At 43.6% G+C, this 20,190-nt stretch overlaps 1 protein-coding gene across 2 annotated transcripts; it reads right to left on the reverse strand.

Annotated features, from left to right (window-relative positions):
• Window positions 1-268: 268 nt before the first annotated feature.
• hook1 (hook microtubule-tethering protein 1) lies at window positions 269-19,515 on the reverse strand. 2 transcript variants are annotated; one of them, XM_014216794.2, is made up of 23 exons: window positions 19,274-19,515; window positions 18,693-18,824; window positions 16,741-16,826; window positions 16,054-16,126; window positions 15,698-15,748; window positions 15,308-15,440; window positions 15,020-15,087; window positions 14,713-14,775; window positions 14,219-14,302; window positions 5,831-5,994; window positions 5,498-5,638; window positions 4,971-5,172; window positions 4,655-4,765; window positions 4,407-4,494; window positions 4,039-4,111; window positions 3,828-3,968; window positions 3,632-3,719; window positions 3,465-3,496; window positions 3,118-3,200; window positions 2,921-3,021; window positions 2,683-2,784; window positions 2,465-2,533; window positions 269-2,348 (listed from the first exon to the last, which is right to left on the reverse strand). In XM_014216794.2, the coding sequence occupies exons 2-23, from the start codon at window positions 18,735-18,737 to the stop codon at window positions 2,190-2,192; spliced, it is 2,157 nt and encodes a 718-aa protein (XP_014072269.2). In that variant the 5' UTR covers window positions 18,738-18,824; window positions 19,274-19,515; the 3' UTR covers window positions 269-2,189. The 2 variants fall into 2 exon arrangements, with proteins under 2 accessions (XP_014072269.2, XP_045543565.1); XM_045687609.1 differs by lacking the exon at window positions 18,693-18,824 and having other exon boundaries at window positions 19,274-19,384.
• Between the last annotated feature and the right edge of the window lie 675 nt (window positions 19,516-20,190).

Consider the following 20,190-nt stretch of genomic DNA (forward strand, 5'->3'; position numbering starts at 1 on the left):
AAGGAATGTAAACAACCTTTACATTAACATTTTCTATATAGTTTAAATGTAGACCTATAGCCTACTGTATCTGAGTGTCAATGTAGTAGTAACAAAGCGTAGCTGGCAAGTTAGAAGTTAGGCAAGAAGGTTTGCTTTAAGAAATGTGAGCAATGCCTACATGTGTTATGGAGGGTCACTCTTTTGGTTTTGAATAGAGAGGAGTAAAAATAGAAATATGAATTCCACAAAGAATGTGACTAGCTACTCTCAGCACATAACAAACTCAACACTTTGAAAAGACTTTATTCTTTACAGTACATGAAAAGGCCTTCACACTTATTTTCCCACTAAACACAATGAACAAGTAGCCTACTATCCAAACAATGTTGTTCAGATCTCATTTCCTAGTACTGCTCTGATCTCTGTATACATGGCATTGTATGTATGTGAATCAGTAGATGTACAAGTACTATCCACTGCAAAAAAAATACAACTGAGCTGTGAAATCAGCTTTGTACGCTGCTCTAGAGTCTAGAGGCCAAATCGTTTTAGCTGAAGTGTGTGTATAAAATGTAAGCAGCAGCACATGACATACAAGAATTTCACATTTTCCCAAAACAACAAATCCAACATCTAGCTAATTGCTTGCCTTGAGCTAAAGTAAGCCTCACTATAAGGCTAGCAATCCAACCCAGTAGGGATCACAACATCAGTGGATAGCTATTTTAAAGAGACATTTGTTTCATTCAGATATCCCAGTGCACCTCAAGCCAAGATGCATCAAACTCAATCCCCAGATGCATTGTGGGTACAGAGGAAGGCCAAATGTGCCCAAACAAATTTAAAGACATTCAAAGAGGTTGTCACAGCATTTTCGCTTCATCAGAGAGGAAGAATATTTAAATCTAGGAGCTGTGTCCACAATTGCAGATGCAATACATCCAGGACAAGGTTGAATTAATCCACATTTCAATATTTCATAACCTAACTATAATTTAATCTGGGTTTGTGAAACTGGCCCATAAATGCCAAGCTGGTGTTTGAACCCTGATAACAGTAGTGCTGTATAGATTATACTGTTGAAACCTTACTACTCATCTAGACAAGACATTCAGAGAATATAAAGGCCCAACAGTATTCCATTAGAGCATGCAGTAAATTCTAGTACAGATCACAGTTAACACATAGAAAATAAATAACATAAATAGTCCTGGATTTCTGATTTGATGAATTGATTCGCGGCTGCCGCACCAGCGATATATGTCAGTATGACATCAGGATATTGACACAGGTCTGCAGTATAGACTTCCTACTTTTGTGTAAGAAACTAGTAATGGACATTTGGTGGCCAGCACCAAATACAGCTATTTCTCAGTTATCTGTGCTCCATTCATCCCCGGTGATTGTGACAACTCAGAGGAGGAAGATCAGAGGTCAAACTCTCTCTTTAGTCCAATGGTTGATAGGTTGTTTGTTACATCCTTTAACTGCATAGTGTTGTTGATTCATCATTTTGTAAAGTATGAAAACATTTTAGAATATCACTTATATTCAGTTGGTAATAGCATTCAAATAAGCCATTTAAGACCACATGTCTTACAAGCTCCAATTGTATTTTTTTGCGCATTCATAGACGGAATAAATGACATATCCCTGACATAATATACAGCGTGTCAGGAGGTCGAGATTAAGAATCAAGGTTCGTTCAATAGGCATTCCAGTCAGAGCTTGATGCTATCTAGACTAACACAGGTATATTGAAGGGCTCAGTCAGTGTTCTGTGCTAGGCTAAAGCCAATAATGTGGATAGGGTTGTCAACTCAGACCAAACTCATTCCAGGTGATTATAAGCAACAGTGCTGTTGTGTGCTACTGTGCGGTATATTACTGTACAGTGTATCAGTGAGGAAGAGGGAACCTGACTACACCAAGTGCTCATGTTCACATCAGTCAGTGCATGCTTGTCCCCTCCCCAGGGGCTGAGAGCTAGTGTGCTTAAGGTCACTTGAGTGTGCACTTGTGGAAGGGAGTGAGAGAGGAGCCATTTGTTTGTTTACTTCAGATGTGGGAGACCCCGGTCCTAGTGGGCCGCCGTGTCAGCAGGCTTCTGTTCCAGCCCAGCACGAACACACCTTATTAAACTAATGATGGTTTAACTTTAAGCCTGTATACACAGTGGCCCACCTCAGTAGTCACCCATCCCAGGTTTAGTTAGCGGTGGTGGCAGGCACGCTGACAGAGAGGGTCCTGCGGGTGGCGTTGGTGACCTGGCGCTGCTGGGACAGGAAGGACTGACCGGGGGGCACCATAGAGGTGGAGCGACCCCCCAGACGGGCCTCGATCGCCAGCTTCTGGAAGCTCAGACTCTGGAGGGAGTGGAAGAGAGATAACATTTGTAAACTGTACATTCCTGTCATTTATTTTCAAAGAAAATATGAGGTCTAAAATACAATGTGCGTCTATTCAGATTTCATGTTCTAACCTTGTTGTACCATGCTGTTACAATCAGCTTCTCCTCATACTCTCTCAGCTTTGCCTGCTCACACTCCCTCTACAGAGAGAGAGACAGAGAAAGTGAAAGAGACTATCAATACCAGAGGTCGAGAGTAAACTGAGATAAGTACTATGGATCCCCCTGTGAATGACTGCCTCCTGGCTGAGGGTTAAGGAGAGAGGCCAGGGGTTAAAGGTCAGCGTTACCTCCAGACTGAGGATCCTCTTGTCTCTGTCCATCAGCTGGTTCTTCAGAGCCTGGATCTCTGCTGTGGCTGGGTTCAGCTTGGGGTCCAACGCACGGATCACCTACAGCACCGAAACAGACCGAGCGCTTCATCAGACATCATGGGTGGGAGCAGAACCAAATAATAGAGACATTATCTTTTTCCATACTTTTTGTCCAGCTGCTAGTTGGATAAGAGCGGAAGGAATGACAACTCACATTGCGTGCTTTCTCCAGATACATCTTGTATCTCTCCTCCATGGCTCTCATATCATCATCCTTCTTCTTCAGAGCAGCCATTAGCTCCTCCAGTCTCAGAGCTAAGGGATAGAGACAGGCAACACTCACTGGGGCTCTCTGAAAACTATACTGCCAATGTTGTGGTCATGTTATGGTTGTGTTACAGTTGTACTCACAGGTCTGTGTGTTGTCTGGCTGCAGGTCCTCCAGCAGTTCTTTCTTCTTCATGATCTCATCCTGCGCCTCGTTCAGTTGCACCCTGGGTAATTACATTTACATTTTAGTCATTTAGCAGACGCTCTTATCCAGAGCGACTTACAGTAGTGAATGCATACATTTCATACATTTTTTTTCTCCGTACTGGTCCCCCGTGGGAATCGAACCCACAACCTTGGCATTGCAAACACCATGCTCAACCAACTGAGCCACACGGGACCATGTGGGTAATAAAACACCTTACTTTATACATCGATCTCTTAGGAGTAACACGGAGGTCTCATAAAGTGGTATGCACCATACTTACATATGAGCATCCAGTTTCCTCTTCAGGTGAGACTGAAAATATAGAGCAGTTGGAAGAGAACACAGCTACCGTTACCTTAGAGCTGCTACTGTACAGTATGCAGGGTTAATGTTTGACATAGCAGTATGTGTAAAGTCTATGCATGTACTGTCTAGTGTGTAACTCACATCATCAGTCTTGGCCCCCTGGCCCTGTAGGCTTTTCTGTAGATCCTCTACCTGCTGTTGCAGCTCAGTGACTCTCTCCCGGTTTAACCTGGAAGTACATCACACACACACAGGAAGTAGAATAACGTCAACTAGGAAGTAAAACATCCAAGACAGTACAAGTGAAAAGGTGAGCCAGCTAGCGCCACCTACACACCTGTTCTCAGTGTCCAGTTTAGAGCGTGTTCGGTGTGCCTCCTCTAGCAGTGTCTGTAGGTCAGAGATCTTGTCATTCTCTGATCCCTCCTGCTGCACACGCAACATCTTATTCTCATGCTGGAGCCGAATAAACTTCTCCCTGTATGGACAAGGACACACAATTAGCGCAGTCAGCGACTCACACACAAACACAATTATTAAATGATTACCTGTACTCTATAGGTAGGATTTCAGCAGCAAGGTTATCATGGCTTGGACTGCCAGCTGGCATCCCTGCCATCCCTGTGATGAGCGAGAGATCAGATCAGTAACCATGTGTATCTGTAAGCCTCAGAGACACAGACCGTGTTGGAAAGCGTCAAAACTGTGATGCATCATGGGTCAATTGTGACTGACCTACAAATAACATTAATAGTTATTTATGAAGCAATGTGATTTGTAGATCAGTCAGTCTCAACTGCCCTTTAAAGTCAATGTCGAATGCGCCCACACCGTTTATCAAAGAAACCTTCACTTTCCAATCACACAGCACCAAACAGCCAGTCTACATTGTCAATGCGATGGTCCAATGAGCTACCTGCTTGTCGGAGCTGGTCTTGTTGAGCCTGGTTACAGCGTAGCTCTTCATTGGTCTCCTTCAGAGAGTCTCGCTCAATGATGATCTTCTGATGACATCAACATCAGGAGACAGAGAGGAGGAGATAAGCCAATAGCGTTAGACTATTGCCTTGTCCAAAAACATTCCTTAGCTCCTTCCCCTACTGTGTTTGCATATCAGAGGGACCAGGTAGGTTGCAGTAGAAAGTGTTGGGATCCAGTCCGTACCTCTTTCTCCTTCATTACAGCGTCGTATTTCTCCTCAAACTTCTTCATCTCGTAGGCCAGGTTGTCTGCCCGCCGAGACTCCTCTGACAACTTCCGGTGTAGCTCCTGGACCTGGCAGGAAACAGGAAATAGTTTTAGTAAGCCCCCTGATTGGCTGTTTGTCCTTCCAAAATGATGTCTCCTCAGAGACGACTTGGTAGGTGAGGGCAAAAGCTTCAGAGTTCCGCCATGCTTTCCCCAACCCAGCGCTGTCAGATCTATAGTGCAAAAGGGAGGGGACAACTTCAGGAATGATCCTGTCTCCAGTATGTCTCACCTGTCTCTTGTATGTCTCTAGCTGTGCGCGGGCAGTGTTAGCCTTGCGTAGCTCCTCCTCCAGACTGACAGTGTTGTGCATGTAGGTCATGTTCTTCTCCTCCAGCAGTTTGACTTGTCTCCTCAGATCTCCCAGGTCTTCCAGTTTACGCCTGTATGTCTCCACTGACGCCTCCAGCTTCACAGCACGGTCTGAGCAGCTCCTACACACAAAACAGAGAACTTCATTTAATTCAATTTATAAAAAGAGAACGAAAAAAAACAGGCACAGCGAAGAACCAAAACAAACACATTCTCACTGGTCTACCCTTGCTTCTAACTAACCACTTCCTGTCTCCCACTTATACACCAGTATTCAATCAACTCAATTGTTCCGAGGGTCTTCTGATTAGCTTGTAACCAATGCAGACAGCACAGACTACAGATAGGATTAAGAGAGAGATGGTGGAGTCATTCCAGGTCGTCTTTACACATCCATGCAGCACAACTGCAATAAAGACGACCTGGAATGCCACCAAACACACACACCTGAGGATGTCGAGTTCGTCTTTAAGTGCTCGTGACTCCTCGGCCAGGCTAGTAAGTTCGTCGTTACGATGCTGAACCTCGATCAGCTGCTTCTCCAACTCCTCACAGTGGATCCGGTAGTCATCCTTAGCTGCCTCTAACCTACACACACACACACACACACACACACACACACACACACACACACACACACACACACACACACACACACACACACACACACACACACACACACACACACACACACAGAGAGAGAGAGTGATATCTGTAAGCGCTGTGCTGAATTACTCTAAGCGTTGTCCCAGTGCAATGTGTTTTCACTGACACACACACCTGAAGTTCTCCTCCTGTAGTGTCTCTAGCTGTATCTGTAGCTGGCTGTGTTTCCGTCCGGAGGGCGTGCTTGGGTCATCAAATGCGTCCAGCTGATTGGCTCGGTCCGTCAGCACATCGTTCTCAGCTAATAGGCTGTTCCGCTCCTCCTGAAGGACCGTCACCTGACCAGGGTCAAACCAGGGTCAGAGGTGGGCTGTCTCAATCCCAGAATTAGTAGCTTAAATAATTATGAATAGATCCACCATTGAGCACAAAAACAACACTTGTTACAGAATATTTTACATAAAAATAACATCTGTCAGACAAACCATGCCTGACAACATGATCCAATAAGACAGAAAAATAGAAGAACATTTAAAGGCTATCAAATCCACCATGTTTTACAGTACATCCAATACAGTGGTACCACACAAATGTTCACATATGCATGCAGAATGAGGAGAAAGTTAATAGGTTGAACGGCTGGTTAGTTTACCTCCCTCACACACACACACACACACACACTCTCTCTCCCCTATGTTCATTAGTCATGGTTTATGCCAGAGACAATAACTGGGAATAGTGTACACACACGAGTAAAGGGTCTGAATACTTATGTAAATATGATATCAGTTTATTTGTAATACATTTGCAAAAATTTCAACAACAAAAAACTTTTTGCTTTGTCATTATGGGGTATTGTGTGTAGATTGATGACGGGAAAAAACAATTTTATCAATTTTAGAATAAGGCTGTAACGTAACAAAATGTGGAAAAAGTCAAGGGGTCTGAATACTTTACGAATGTACTGTAAATAGGCCCGTTTAAATTGGCTGGCCTGCCGTTCCAAATAAAGTGGAAACATTTTTTGCTCATAATTAAAAAAACAAGTTGTCCGGTGTAGGCAGGGCCATCAGTAAATAGGTAAACGATGACTAAATAATTAATCAAGGTGATTTTTCCACAAATAGACAAGTATTCACCTTTCCATTGTAGCAAGATCTTATCTATTTTTGCTAACTTTCTATTAAAATGTATTGTATTGACAATTTATTTTGCGATATGAATACCGACTATGTCCACTTCACAGTCAGACCATTTTATTGGTAAACTACACGGTAATATAAAAGTTGTATTTTTTTGTGATCCAAAATGTAATCATAGTTTGGTTGTAATCCAGAGAGTTTAGAGAAATTATCTAGATCCTCTGAGGTTGTGTAAGGATCTATATTGCAGATTTAAAAGAAAACATGAGTCGTTAGCGTACAATGACACCTTTGTTTTTAAGCCCTGGATTTCGAGCCCCTTGATATTAGTGTTGGATCTAGTTTTAATAGCTAACATTTCTATGGCCATAATTAATAGATATGCAGATAGTGGACAACCTTGTTTTATTCCTCTTGACAGTTTAATACTTTCTGAGAAGTAGCAATTATTTACTATTTTGCACCTGGGGTTACTACAGTATACATATCTTTAACCCATTGTATAAGAGATTCTCCAAAATTTAAGTAGTCCATACATTTATATATAAATTCTAGTCAGTCATACTTCAAAGGCCTTTTCCAAATCAGCTAAGAAGACCAGGCCTGGTTCCTAGATTTTTCAGTGTTCTATTGTTTCCAATACTTGTCTTATACTATTTCCTATGTAAAAAAATAAATTAAAAAAAACTGTCTGATTAGGATTAATAATATCTGACAATACCTTTTTAATTCTAAGCGCAATACATTTTGCTAGAAGCTTGGCATCACTGTAAGGGGCCTCCAATTTTTTATGTTGACTTGACCTTTATATTTGCTACCTAATCATAGAATTACATATAGAATCCCTATTAATTCAATAGAATCTCTGTGGGCCTAGTCGAAGATTTGTCATATAACTTTTAAAATGTATTACCTTTTATTGTTGCATTAACACATCCAGTCATGACGCTTTCATTCAATTGTCAAACAATCACTTCAAAAGGCCTCCTTTACTTGGCTACCTGTGTACGTTCATCTACTCCTAACACATTTCCAGCCTTCAAACAGTGGTGAATGGCAAGAGACATCTTTTACACAAAACACCAAAAAGCATAATGACATTTGGCGATTGTCATTAGGCCAGAATGTATGCGTCCACTGTCCGCGTGTCGGCCACTAACCTCTTTCTGCAAAATGTCTGCGTTCTCGTAGAACCACATCGCATTTTGGAGCGTAGGCTATACCACCCGTTTTCAAGTCCATTCCCTAATTCATCATGCCTCTGACATGTGGTAATGATTGATAATGGTGTAATAGCCTATAGATTTGACATTTGGTTTTCATTATTGTGATAGGCTCATGTTTTACTGGTACGGCGTACCCCCACTATTTGTTTTGCGGGGATGCCGTGTATTCTTACTTTCACACCTGGAGATACGTGTTAGTGACAGAGAGCAAAAGAGGGTAGAGATGTTTTAGTCAGCCTCGGCAACCAACCGTTAGATGTGTTTAGTCAGCCTCGATGACGAGCAGCCATGCAGCCATGTGGACAGACCTGTTTACGCTGCTGTGCGTTTTTGTTGCCGATCTTACTTTGATACCTGACGGTTTTTTACTTTTTCATTACCGTATATTTTTACTTTTTCCCTCACTCAACTTTTTTCATTCAACTTTTTCACCCCGGAGGTTTTATCTGGACATGGTTCGTCAGGACTTCAAACAGCCGAAGCTAAGTAACATTAACATGATGCCTTCTAATTGCAGTCGTTGTACTTATAATATACAGGAGAACGATCGCCTTACGGCAAGGATAGCTGTGCTGCAAGCCCAGCTTCAGACGCGATCGTTAGGCAAGGGTAATTTCAGTGTAGGAAAGGATGAAACAGCGTCTGTGCCACCAGTAAGTACAGATAGTAACGTTAGTATAAACCCCCTCGCACGGTCCCCGCAGCCGGACATCTTTCTCATGGCTTCTGGAGGGAAACGCTGTAGGAATGCTCAACCGGTGTCGCTTATTCAGCCGACAGAAACTTTCAACCGGTTCTCCCCATTAAGCGAGTCGGAGTCGGAGGCCGAGACTTCTCTGGTCTCTACTCCTCCCGTTGTGGGGTCTGAGACGCCCGACGGCTCCCACCATTAGCTCTGACAAATTGAAAACCCTAGTCATTGGCGACTCCATTACCCGCAGTATTAGACTTAAAACTAATCATCCAGCGATCATACACTGTTTACCAGGGGGCAGGGCTACCGACGTTAAGGCTAATCTAAAGACGGTGCTGGCTAAAGCTAAAACTGGCGAGTGTAGAGAGTATAGAGATATTGTTATCCACGTCGGCACCAACGATGTTAGGATGAAACAGTCAGAGGTCACCAAGCGCAACATAGCTTCAGCGTGTAAATCAGCTAGAAAGATGTGTCGGCATCGATTAATTGTCTCTGGCCCCCTCCCAGTTAGGGGGAGTGATGAGCTCTACAGCAGAGTCTCACAACTCAATCGCTGGTTGAAAACTGTGTTCTGCCCCTCCCAAAAGATAGAATTTGTAGATAATTGGCCCTCTTTCTGGGACTCACCCACAAACAGGACCAAGCCTGGCCTGTTGAGGAGTGACGGACTCCATCCTAGCTGGAGGGGTGCTCTCATCTTATCTACGAACATAGACAGGGCTCTAACTCCTCTAGCTCCACAATGAAATAGGGTGCAGGCCAGGCAGCAGGCTGTTAGCCAGCCTGCCAGCTTAGTGGAGTCTGCCACTAGCACAGTCAGTGTAGTCAGCTCAGCTTTCCCCATTGAGACCGTGTCTGTGCCTCGATCTAGGTTGGGCAAAATTAAAAATGGCGGTGTTCGCTTTAGCAATCTCACTAGTATAAAGACCTCCTCCATTCCTGCCATTATTGAAAGAGATTGTGATACCTCACATCTCAAAATTGGGTTACTTAATGTTAGATCCCTCACTTCCAAGGCAGTTATAGTCAATGAACTAATCACTGATAATAATCTTGATGTGATTGGCCTGACTGAAACATGGCTTAAGCCTGATGAATTTACTGTGTTAAATGAGGCCTCACCCCAGGTTACATTAGTGACCATACCCCCCGTGCATCCGGCAAAGGCGGAGGTGTTGCTAACATTTACGATAGCAAATTTCAATTTACAAAAAAAAAACAACAATGACGTTTCGTCTTTTGAGCTTCTAGTCATGAAATCTATGCAGCCTACTCACTCACTTTTTATAGCTACTGTTTATAGGCCTCCTGGGCCATATGCAGTGTTCCTCACTGAGTTCCCTGAATTCCTATCAGATCTTGTAGTCATAGCAGATAATATTCTAATTTTTGGTGACTTTAACATTCACATGGAAAAGTCCACAGACCCACTCCAAAAGGCTTTCGGAGCCATCATCGACTCAGTGGGTTTTGTCCAACATGTCTCTGGACCTACTCACTGCCACAGTCATACTCTGGACCTAGTTTTGTCCCATGGAATAAATGTTGTGGATCTAAATGTTTTTCCTCATAATCCTGGACTATCGGACCACCATTTTATTACGTTTGCAATTGCAACAAATAATCTGCTCAGACCCCAACCAAGCAGCATTAAAAGTCGTGCTATAAATTCTCAGACAACCCAAAGATTCCTTGATGCCCTTCCAGACTGCCTCTGCCTACCCAAGGACGTCAGAGGACAAAAATCAGTTAACCACCTAACCGAGGAACTCAATTTAACCTTGCGCAATACCCTAGATGCAGTTGCACCCCTAAAAACTAAAAACATCTGTCATAAGAAACTAGCTCCCTGGTATACAGAAAATACACGAGCTCTGAAGCAAGCTTCCAGAAAATTGGAACGGAAATGGCGCCACACCAAACTGGAAGTCTTCCGACTAGCTTGGAAAGACAGTACCGTGCAGTATCGAAGAGCCCTTACTGCTGCTCGATCATCCTATTTTTCCAACTTAATTGAGGAAAATAAGAACAATCCGAAATTTCTTTTTGATACTGTCGCAAAGCTAACTAAAAAGCAGCCTTCGCAAATGGAGGATGGCTTTCACTTCAGCAGTAATAAATTTATGAACTTCTTTGAGGAAAAGATCATGATCATTAGAAAGCAAATTACAGACTCCTCTTTAAATCTGGGTATTCCTCCAAAGCTCCATTGTCCTGAGTCTGCACAACTCTGCCAGGACCTAGGATCAAGGGAGATACTAAAGTGTTTTAGTACTATATCTCTTGACGCAATGATGAAAATAATCATGGCCTCCAAACCCTCAAGCTGCATACTGGACCCTATTCCAACTAAACTACTGAAAGAGCTGCTTCCTGTGCTTGGCCCTCCTATGTTGAACATAATAAACGGCTCTCTATCCACCGGATGTGTACCAAGCTCACTAAAAGTGGCAGTAATAAAGCCTCTCTTGAAAAAGCCGAATCTTGATCCAGAAATTATAAAAAACTATCGGCCTATATCGAATCTTCCATTCCTCTCCAAAATTTTAGAAAAAGCTGTTGCACAGCAACTGACTGCCTTCCTGAAGACAAACAATGTATACGAAACGCTTCAGTCTGGTTTTAGACCCCATCATAGCACTGAGACTGCACTTGTGAAGGTGGTAAATGACCTTTTAATGACGTCAGACCGAGGCTCTGCATCTGTCCTCGTGCTCCTAGATCTTAGTGCCGCTTTTGATACCATCGATCACCACATTCTTTTGGAGAGATTGGAAACCCAAATTGGTCTACATGGACAAGTTCTGGCCTGGTTTAGATCTTATCTGTCGGAAAGATATCAGTTTGTCTCTGTGAATGGTTTGTCCTCTGACAAATCAATTGTAAATTTCGGTGTTCCTCAAGGTTCCGTTTTAGGACCACTATTGTTTTCACTATATATATTTTACCTCTTGGGGATGTCATTCGAAAACATAATGTTAAATTTCACTGCTATGCAGACGACACACAGCTGTACATTTCAATGAAACATGGTGAAGCCCCAAAATTGCCCTCGCTAGAAGCCTGTGTTTCAGACATAAAGAAGTGGATGGCTGCAAACTTTCTACTTTTAAACTCGGACAAAACAGAGATGCTTGTTCTAGGTCCCAAGAAACAAAGAGATCTTCTGTTGAATCTGACAATTAATCTGGATGGTTGTACAGTCGTCTCAAATAAAACTGTGAAGGACCTCGGCGTTACTCTGGACCCTGATCTCTCTTTTGAAGAACATATCAAGACTGTTTCAAGGACAGCTTTTTTCCATCTACGTAACATTGCAAAAATCCGAAATTTTCTGTCCAAAAATGACGCAGAAAAATTAATCCATGCTTTTGTTACTTCTAGGCTGGACTACTGCAATGCTCTACTTTCCGGCTACCCGGATAAAGCACTAAATAAACTTCAGTTAGTGCTAAATACGGCTGCTAGAATCCTGACTAGAACCAAAAAATTTGATCATATTACTCCAGTGTTAGCCTCCCTACACTGGCTTCCTGTTAAGGCAAGGGCTGATTTCAAGGTTTTACTGCTAACCTACAAAGCATTACATGGGCTTGCTCCTACCTATCTTTCCGATTTGGTCCTGCCGTACATACCTACACGTACGCTACGGTCACAAGACGCAGGCCTCCTAATTGTCCCTAGAATTTCTAAGCAAACGGCTGGAGGTAGGGCTTTCTCCTATAGAGCTCCATTTTTATGGAATGGTCTGCCTACCAATGTGAGAGACGCAGACTCAGTCTCAACCTTTAAGTCTTTACTGAAGACTTATCTCTTCAGTAGGTCCTATGATTAAGTATAGTCTGGCCCAGGAGTGTGAAGGTGAACGGAAAGGCTGGAGCAACGAACCGCCCTTGCTGTCTCTGCCTTGCCGGTTCCCCTCTTTCCACTGGGATTCTCTGCCTCTAACCCTTTTACAGAGGCTGAGTCACTGGCCTACTGGTGTTCTTCCATGCCGTCCATGGGAGGGGTGCGTCACTTGAGTGGGTTGAGTCACTGACGTGGTCTTCCTGTCTGGGTTGGCGCCCCCCCCCTTGGGTTGTGCCATGGCGGAGATCGTTGTGGGCTATACTCGGCCTTGTCTTAGGACGGTAAGTTGGTGGTTGGAGACATCCCTCTAGTGGTGTGGGGGCTGTGCTTTGGCAAAGTGGGTGGGGTTATATCCTGCCTGTTTGGCCCTGTCCGGGGTATCATCGGATGGGGCCACAGTGTCTTCTGATCCCTCCTGTCTCAGCCTCCAGTATTTATGCTGCAGTAGTTTATGTGTCGGGGGCTAGGGTCAGTCTGTTACATCTGGAGTATTTCTCTTGTCTTATCCGGTGTCCTGTGTGTATTTAAATATGCTCTCTCTAATTCTCTCTTTCTGTCTTTCTCTCGGAGGACCTGAGCCCTAGGACCATGCCTCAGGACTACCTGGTATGATGACTCCTTGCTGTCCCCAGTCCACCTGGCCGTGCTGCTGCTCCAGTTTCAACTGTTCTGCCTGCGGCTATGGAACCCTGACCTGTTCACCGGACGTGCTTGTTGCACCCTCGACAACTACTATGATTATTATTATTTGACCATGCTGGTCATTTATGAACATTTTAACATTTTAACATTTTGACCATGTTCTGTTATAATATCCACCCTGCACAGCCAGAAGAGGACTGGCCACCCCTCATAGCCTGGTTCCTCTCTAGGTTTCTTCCTAGGTTTTTGGCCTTTCTAGGGAGTTTTTCCTAGGGAGTTTTTCCTAGCCACCGTGCTTCTTTCACATGCTTTGCTTGCTGTTTGGGGTTTTAGGCTGGGTTTCTGTACAGCACTTTGAGAATATCAGCTGATGTACGAAGGGCTATATAAAAATAAATTTGATTTGATTTGATTTGTCCGTGAAGAGAGAAAATGGTGATCTACTGTAACAACTCAATCTGTAGACACGAGACGATAGACCCATTCAACAGCATCAGTACCTTTACATGAACTTGACTATTATAAACTTGACCAAATCAGTAACCAGCAGCAGGGTTCTGTCCTGTCCTGTGTTTTCCCCAGCCAGGCAGAGCAGGACACGGCAGAGAGAGCAGGCAGGGGGAAAGCAGTGGCCCAGTCTGTAAAACCACAGCCCTTCTGCTACACCAGCCACAGACAATGGCCCCTGGCATCATAGCACATAAAACAGACCCAGTTTATACTAGGGCTGGGAACTGCCAGGGACCTCACGATACAATATTATCACGATACTTAGGTGTCAATACGTATTGTGATTCTCACAATTCTATATGTATTGAGATTCGATAGTGCGATTTGATGTTCCAAACATATTGCTCACTATATGTCTGCTGCAGAGACAAGCCAGAGAAATAAGTGCTGAAAACATGTTGGGTCACTATTTAAAAGAAGACGGAGAACAAGGTATAGGATTAAAAAAAAATTACTGGAGTATTGGCGCAGGTACAGCCAGTATGTGTGTGTGTACCTGTACGTCGAGCTCATGACAGCGCTGGGCTAGTTCCTCCTTCTCTGACATCAGATCCGCCAGGTCCTCAAGAGCCTTCTTCAACTGACACACACACACACACACACACACACACACACACACACACACACACACACACACACACACACACACACACACACACACACACACACACACACACACACACACACACACACACACTTAGCAATAGCTAGCTTCTCTACAGCCAGCCTACTTCAGCAGGCCTGGGGAGAGACAAGCAATATCACAGTACTAACAAGTCTAAGACAAGCGGTCAACTATGGAGAGACACGCAAACAACAACAACTATAATACAGACAACAGCATTCTATTAGATCCCTATAACACAGTGCATCTCCTCTCACCTCTTGTCCCAGGTTGTCCAGTGTCAACTATAGAGGGACATGCACAGTCAGCAACAACAATATATACATAGATTATTAGAGGCCTAACAGAGGATCTCCTCTTCTCACCTGTGATTCTACATCCCCCGGTGGCTCTGCTCCAAACTGGGCCATGTTCTCTTTACTCATCAGCTGACAAAGAGAGACATGGTACAGGTTTGGTTAGAGACAACTTCAGTCCTACTCATTCACACACACACAACAGGTGGTCTAACATTACTTTATAAAGCCAAAGAGAAGTCATGGATGTACTTTAACAAAATCACAGTATTGGTAACTGTATTTTTAACACATAGGCAATTCTAAGATCCTACCGTACACGCCACACTATTTAAAATCAATCTGAGATAATGGCCCTGGTCAGGCCAAGCCTCACCTCCTGAATGGCTGTCATCACCACATGCTGTACGGACTCCTCCAGAGTCATGATGACCTGGATGTACTCTGGAGGGGGAGAGAACGAGAAAGAGAGAGAGGATGGAGGGAAGATGGCGAAAAAGAGAGGTGGGGGGAATTACACACACACAGTTTCTGTTTTGGGTGCCAGTCTGTTTCAGATTTAACCGACTCCTTTGTCATTGTCTTGGCAAGACAACAATATAGTGTTGTTGAATCGTTCTAGTTCAGCCTCTGGGACTGCACCATGTGTGTGTGTGGGCGCTACCTTGTTTGCGTTCACATTTGACAGCACAGCCCAGTATGAGCTGCAGCAGTCGTCCAAGTTCTACAGGGTCTGAGTGTTCTGCCACCTTCACCAGGTCTGGCAATGGAAACTCCTGGATCTGCTGGCTCAGGGCCTAGTGACAGACAGAGAATATAACAGCTTTAACCAGACATAAAGGGTTATAACCTGGACCAGGTCTGGCAGGAGGAAGTCAGATCTTCTTGCTCAGGACCAAGTGACAGAGAATAGAACATCTATTGTGAGGCTGCCATGGTAATAACCCTTCATTACCAAACTGGTGAAGTCTTAAGATCTGCTGGGCTACGACCTAGTGCCATAGACAGAATAGAACAGTTATAACTAGACATAACTCGACATGTTTCTACCTACCTCATTGTAGTAATCCACCATCATCTGAAGGATCTTCTTCAGGTTGTTCATCTGGAGAAAGAAGTTGCAAAGTCTTCACTCTAGATAAAGTGTACATACACCTCAAAGAATTTCTGAGTGAGTCTTTTCTGGTGTGAGGATGATAGCACTGAAAGGCTAATGGCTGGCTAAAATGCTAAGGCCAGCAGAGAGCAGTCACTCTGGTTTTTAGGTCAGTAAGGGAGGGAAAGAAGGAATGAATGGAGGAAGGGACGTAGCGAGGGAGGATAGCAAGGGAATTAGGAATGGAAGTCAGAGGAAGAGGGAGAAGGAGAGAAAATGGAAGGGCAGAAAGAGATCAGTATGGAGTTCAGTACTTTGAGTCTCCAGTTATCCCCAACATCTTCTTTAATGCGACCGAGCCAACTTTTACTGAACCACGCTGGATCTCTGCAAAGCACAACACACATGCATGCATAAGCATTGGATTCTACAAGCCACTCGTTCACCATAAGGGGCTTATTGGAGGTGTGATTTGTGACAGACTTGTAAAATCGTGCTTTAAAACAATGTACAATTGTTGATTACTAGGCATAGAAATACGATCATTTCTTGGTACATTTGATACGAGTTGTAGCCACAATAGGACTGGGTTGTGAACGACTCTTAGCAGAATGCATTACTTGACTGCCGTGAGGGTGCTAAGCAAAATATCGTTCAAACTACAGCACCCCAAATGAGTCGTTCTGGAGTTCCTTGAGCAGAGGCTGTGTATGTTTTGGTTCTACAAAGCTGTGTTCCTAACATTCAATAATCAATTAATTGCATTCATTCTTTCACCATGCGATCAATTATCAGTTCTAAACATGTCTATTTTTACTCTACGCTGCCAGCAGCATGATCCATTTTGCCCGCGCGCATATGACAGACAGTAGTTGGTCAGAGCACATCTCAAGAGTCACCGGAGGGGCGCGTATTAATGTGTGTGTAACATCTGTCAGAGAAAACACATGGCACTGGGAAGATGTTTAGATTCATTCAGTGTGCGTGTATGCGTTACTCACATCTGATGCAAGGCCTGAGACATGGCGACGCCAGTGGTCAGCTCCGCTACAGCTGTACATGGTGACCCAGTGTTAAAGGTCTGGAGCTGAGACGGGATGGATTCAAACAAAGAATATGACATAGATTAGAGTACAGACAGGGGGGAGACACTGGGACATAAATGAGACAGAGGCGGCAGTTGGAGGCACTGAAATCCATCTCCACTTGCATTGATCATACAGCAAACCCTGTCATGAACCATCAAAAACAACATTTCATGGGCGTGCACATGTAACGGAGTAGCCCTACCTAACACATAAGCCCAATTTCCTCTTGCTTTAATGGTTAAGACGTTGGGTTGCCATATGAGGTCAGAAAGAGAGGTGTGTGTGTGCATGACAATGGTGACTGTGAGAGAGACATGCTTCACTACTCTAGTCTAGGCCCTACTCTGTTATGGTGGACTTGTGAATAAGTCATCCTACAGGACTGTGTCTCCATGGTGTCTGGTGAGCACTCACTACAAACCTGCCACACCAAGTACTGCAATCAAGACTTTTTACCTCCTGTAAACTGTAGTGCTCCCCATCACTCAATGGCTGCATTTACACAGGAAGCCCATTCTGATTCTGAGTAGTGGAAAAAGTTCAGAACTGGGCTGCCTGTGTAAACTAAGTCAACGTGGTTATTCATTCACTGACATTGTGTGTCCTGTACTGGTTATACCCTTGCAGCGTTCAGGAAAATCCTGCATCTTAAGTGTCTTTGTTGTCCCCTCTCATTTACACTCACACTCAATTTCAGTCACAGAAGATTTGAAAACAATGGTGGGTGAATGCCCAACAGAAAGGAGCTTCCATTTGGCCAGATCTCTCAGGTAGCTGCAGATAAAGGGGAGGATAGCCAAAAACGAGAGGAAGCCACTTCAGTTTATTGGGATGCAGCCCTAGTCCTATTCTGTCCCCTATTGACACTGGAGGAGGGAAAGCTCCACTACAGGAGAGAAACATGCTGTAACACTTGGCACACCATCTAATCTCACCTAATAGCCTAACTGACTTCAAGTCAAATTTACATTATCTCAAATGTTACTAAATGATTGCAAGCCATGTAAGGAATAAGGTTGCACAATGAAACTGTAGCCTACAGGTGCCACAATTCACATTTGGCGTTTAGGATCAACGCAAATGAAAGTTACATTATTACTGATTTGCCAGTGGCCTATAATCGAAGGAGCAACATTCCACAAATATCTAGCAGTTAATGAGATTAGTTCCTAAATCGGATGAGGATCAACTGAATTCAGGGATATTGTTGTCTTTCGTTGTGTGTCGAAGAACTAAAGACAAAACTGGAAACAAGGTAACGCTCATTTTGTGCATTGTAGATTCAGATAAAATACCCACCCAGCGCATAGCCGATTTAACTCAACTCCACGATTTATGATGGAGTTTATCTACGACTAGTGTGAGAGACCTGGAGCTCAAACCTTGAGTTCATTTTTTTTTATTCAAACAACACAACTAATGATTTCAGCACCCAACGAATAGTCCGCAATTAAACAGAACAATGTAGTGTGTAATTACTGAAATCAGTAGCCTATTTTTTTAATAGAAAAACGTCGGAGCTCCAGTCCGCCCACACTAGTCGTCGCTCAACACCATCATAAATCATTGATTTTAATCGGCTAATCTGCGAATATACTCTATACAGGCTATTCTTACAGCCTAGCTGACGACAATGGTTTATCAATACGTGAACATTAGGCTACTGTAGGCCTAAATTATTATAAATAGGAGAGAACAGGTGGATTTCCAATCGTGGCCATTTCCTGATTGCTTTAGTCCTGACTCTAATTTACCTGCCACAGGTAAATTATACCGTCATCGATAAACACAGTAAAATAATTCATGCAATCAGACGCTTTAAAGCGCTCTCGAAATGAACAGCGGACATCGCAGACAGCACTTACCCAAATAATAAGGCTCTCACACAACACCGCTTTGTCCGTCTCCATTTCTCCCCGTCAGGTTTGGCCAGATATGTCCGATGCACCTGCCATCAACAACAACACCGTTCCCCTTCCCTCTGCATTTGACCTCACCTGCGGGGGGTTGCATCTCTAGCGTTAACTGCGTAATATGGATATGTTTCCTGCTCACTGCGCTGTAAAAACACCGTAAATTCATACGTGAATAACTGCCTCGCGCTTTGACGTTTTCCGTTGCGCGGTTGAGACGGATGGGGATTGACGCGATAAAGAGCATAAGAACGCAAGAACGAGGAACGAAACACCAATGGTGTCTTCTGACTGGAACAGACAGACCAATCAGGTTGACTATCTGACTGACTGACAGGTCTGTGTGGAGCCAATCACAGAGCGGAATCAAGGGTTTGCGGAACGCCTCAAAAATCTGAGTTGGATTCTAAAACCTTGCTCCCTTTTCTCGGTATTTTCGCCATTTTTTATCACCGATGTTGAAAGAGTGATAATTAGGGTACTTGGTAGATATTTAAATCACAAGGGTAATATACCTTTACCATATTGCTTACCTATCCAATCAAGTAAGACTCGTTAGGGAAATCAGAAAGTACAGCAAGGAACCCAGTCTGTGTGTGGGATGCTGTGGCACCGGCAGTGGTATGATGAAGTGTGTATGTTAGTGACTGGTTAGTGACATCTGAATGGTAAATCTACAGTGAACAGTCAAGCCAATGATTTACATTTACAATGATTCTCATGAAGAGCACTGTGAAAGTGTAACACTTGAATCTCTGTTTTACCATAACCTCTCATGCATTACATTTCCTGTACAAGGTCAGGTGTAGACAAATTCAAAGGAATGGCTAGTTGAACTACCCTGGAGTAGTTTGAGTCAGCTACCCACAATCCTATTCTTCATGTTAATGGTTAATGAAGCTCACATGTGTGTTCTTATGTGAGGAATTAACTTTTTATTACAGTCTAATTTGACACAGATAAGATTAGGAGGGAAACTCACGTGCCTGGTCTCATGACAAGAAAATCAGGGTCTATTTATTTTACCATACCTGGTGGCACAGATCCATGAGTCAAAATGTGGACCCATAGAGGGGTGTTTTCCTTAAGCACTTGATCCCAAAAATAATCTGTCTGGTAGAGAGGTAAAGGATTTAAACTCATACTCAGTTAAAACACTTTTTCTGACTCAACAGACCACTGTCTGTTTGTTTATCAGCTGCTAACACGTATAGGGCCGGATTCCCAGACCCAGATTAAGTCTACTCCTGGACTAAAAAGCGATTTCATTTGAGGTTCTCTATTAAGCATGCTTAGTCTTTTGTAATGTCACATGTATATTTGACTTGGACTCGCTGGCCAGCCACAATGCTTTAGTAAGGAATGTGGGACAAACTGTGTGTGTGTGTGTCTTAGTGAAATGACACTGTACTTTAGCCATCTCTAGTGGCCCATATGGCTAGAATAGACC

This window comes from Salmo salar, chromosome ssa10 (genome assembly GCF_905237065.1).
Source record: "Salmo salar chromosome ssa10, Ssal_v3.1, whole genome shotgun sequence".
Lineage (NCBI taxonomy): Eukaryota > Metazoa > Chordata > Actinopteri > Salmoniformes > Salmonidae > Salmo > Salmo salar.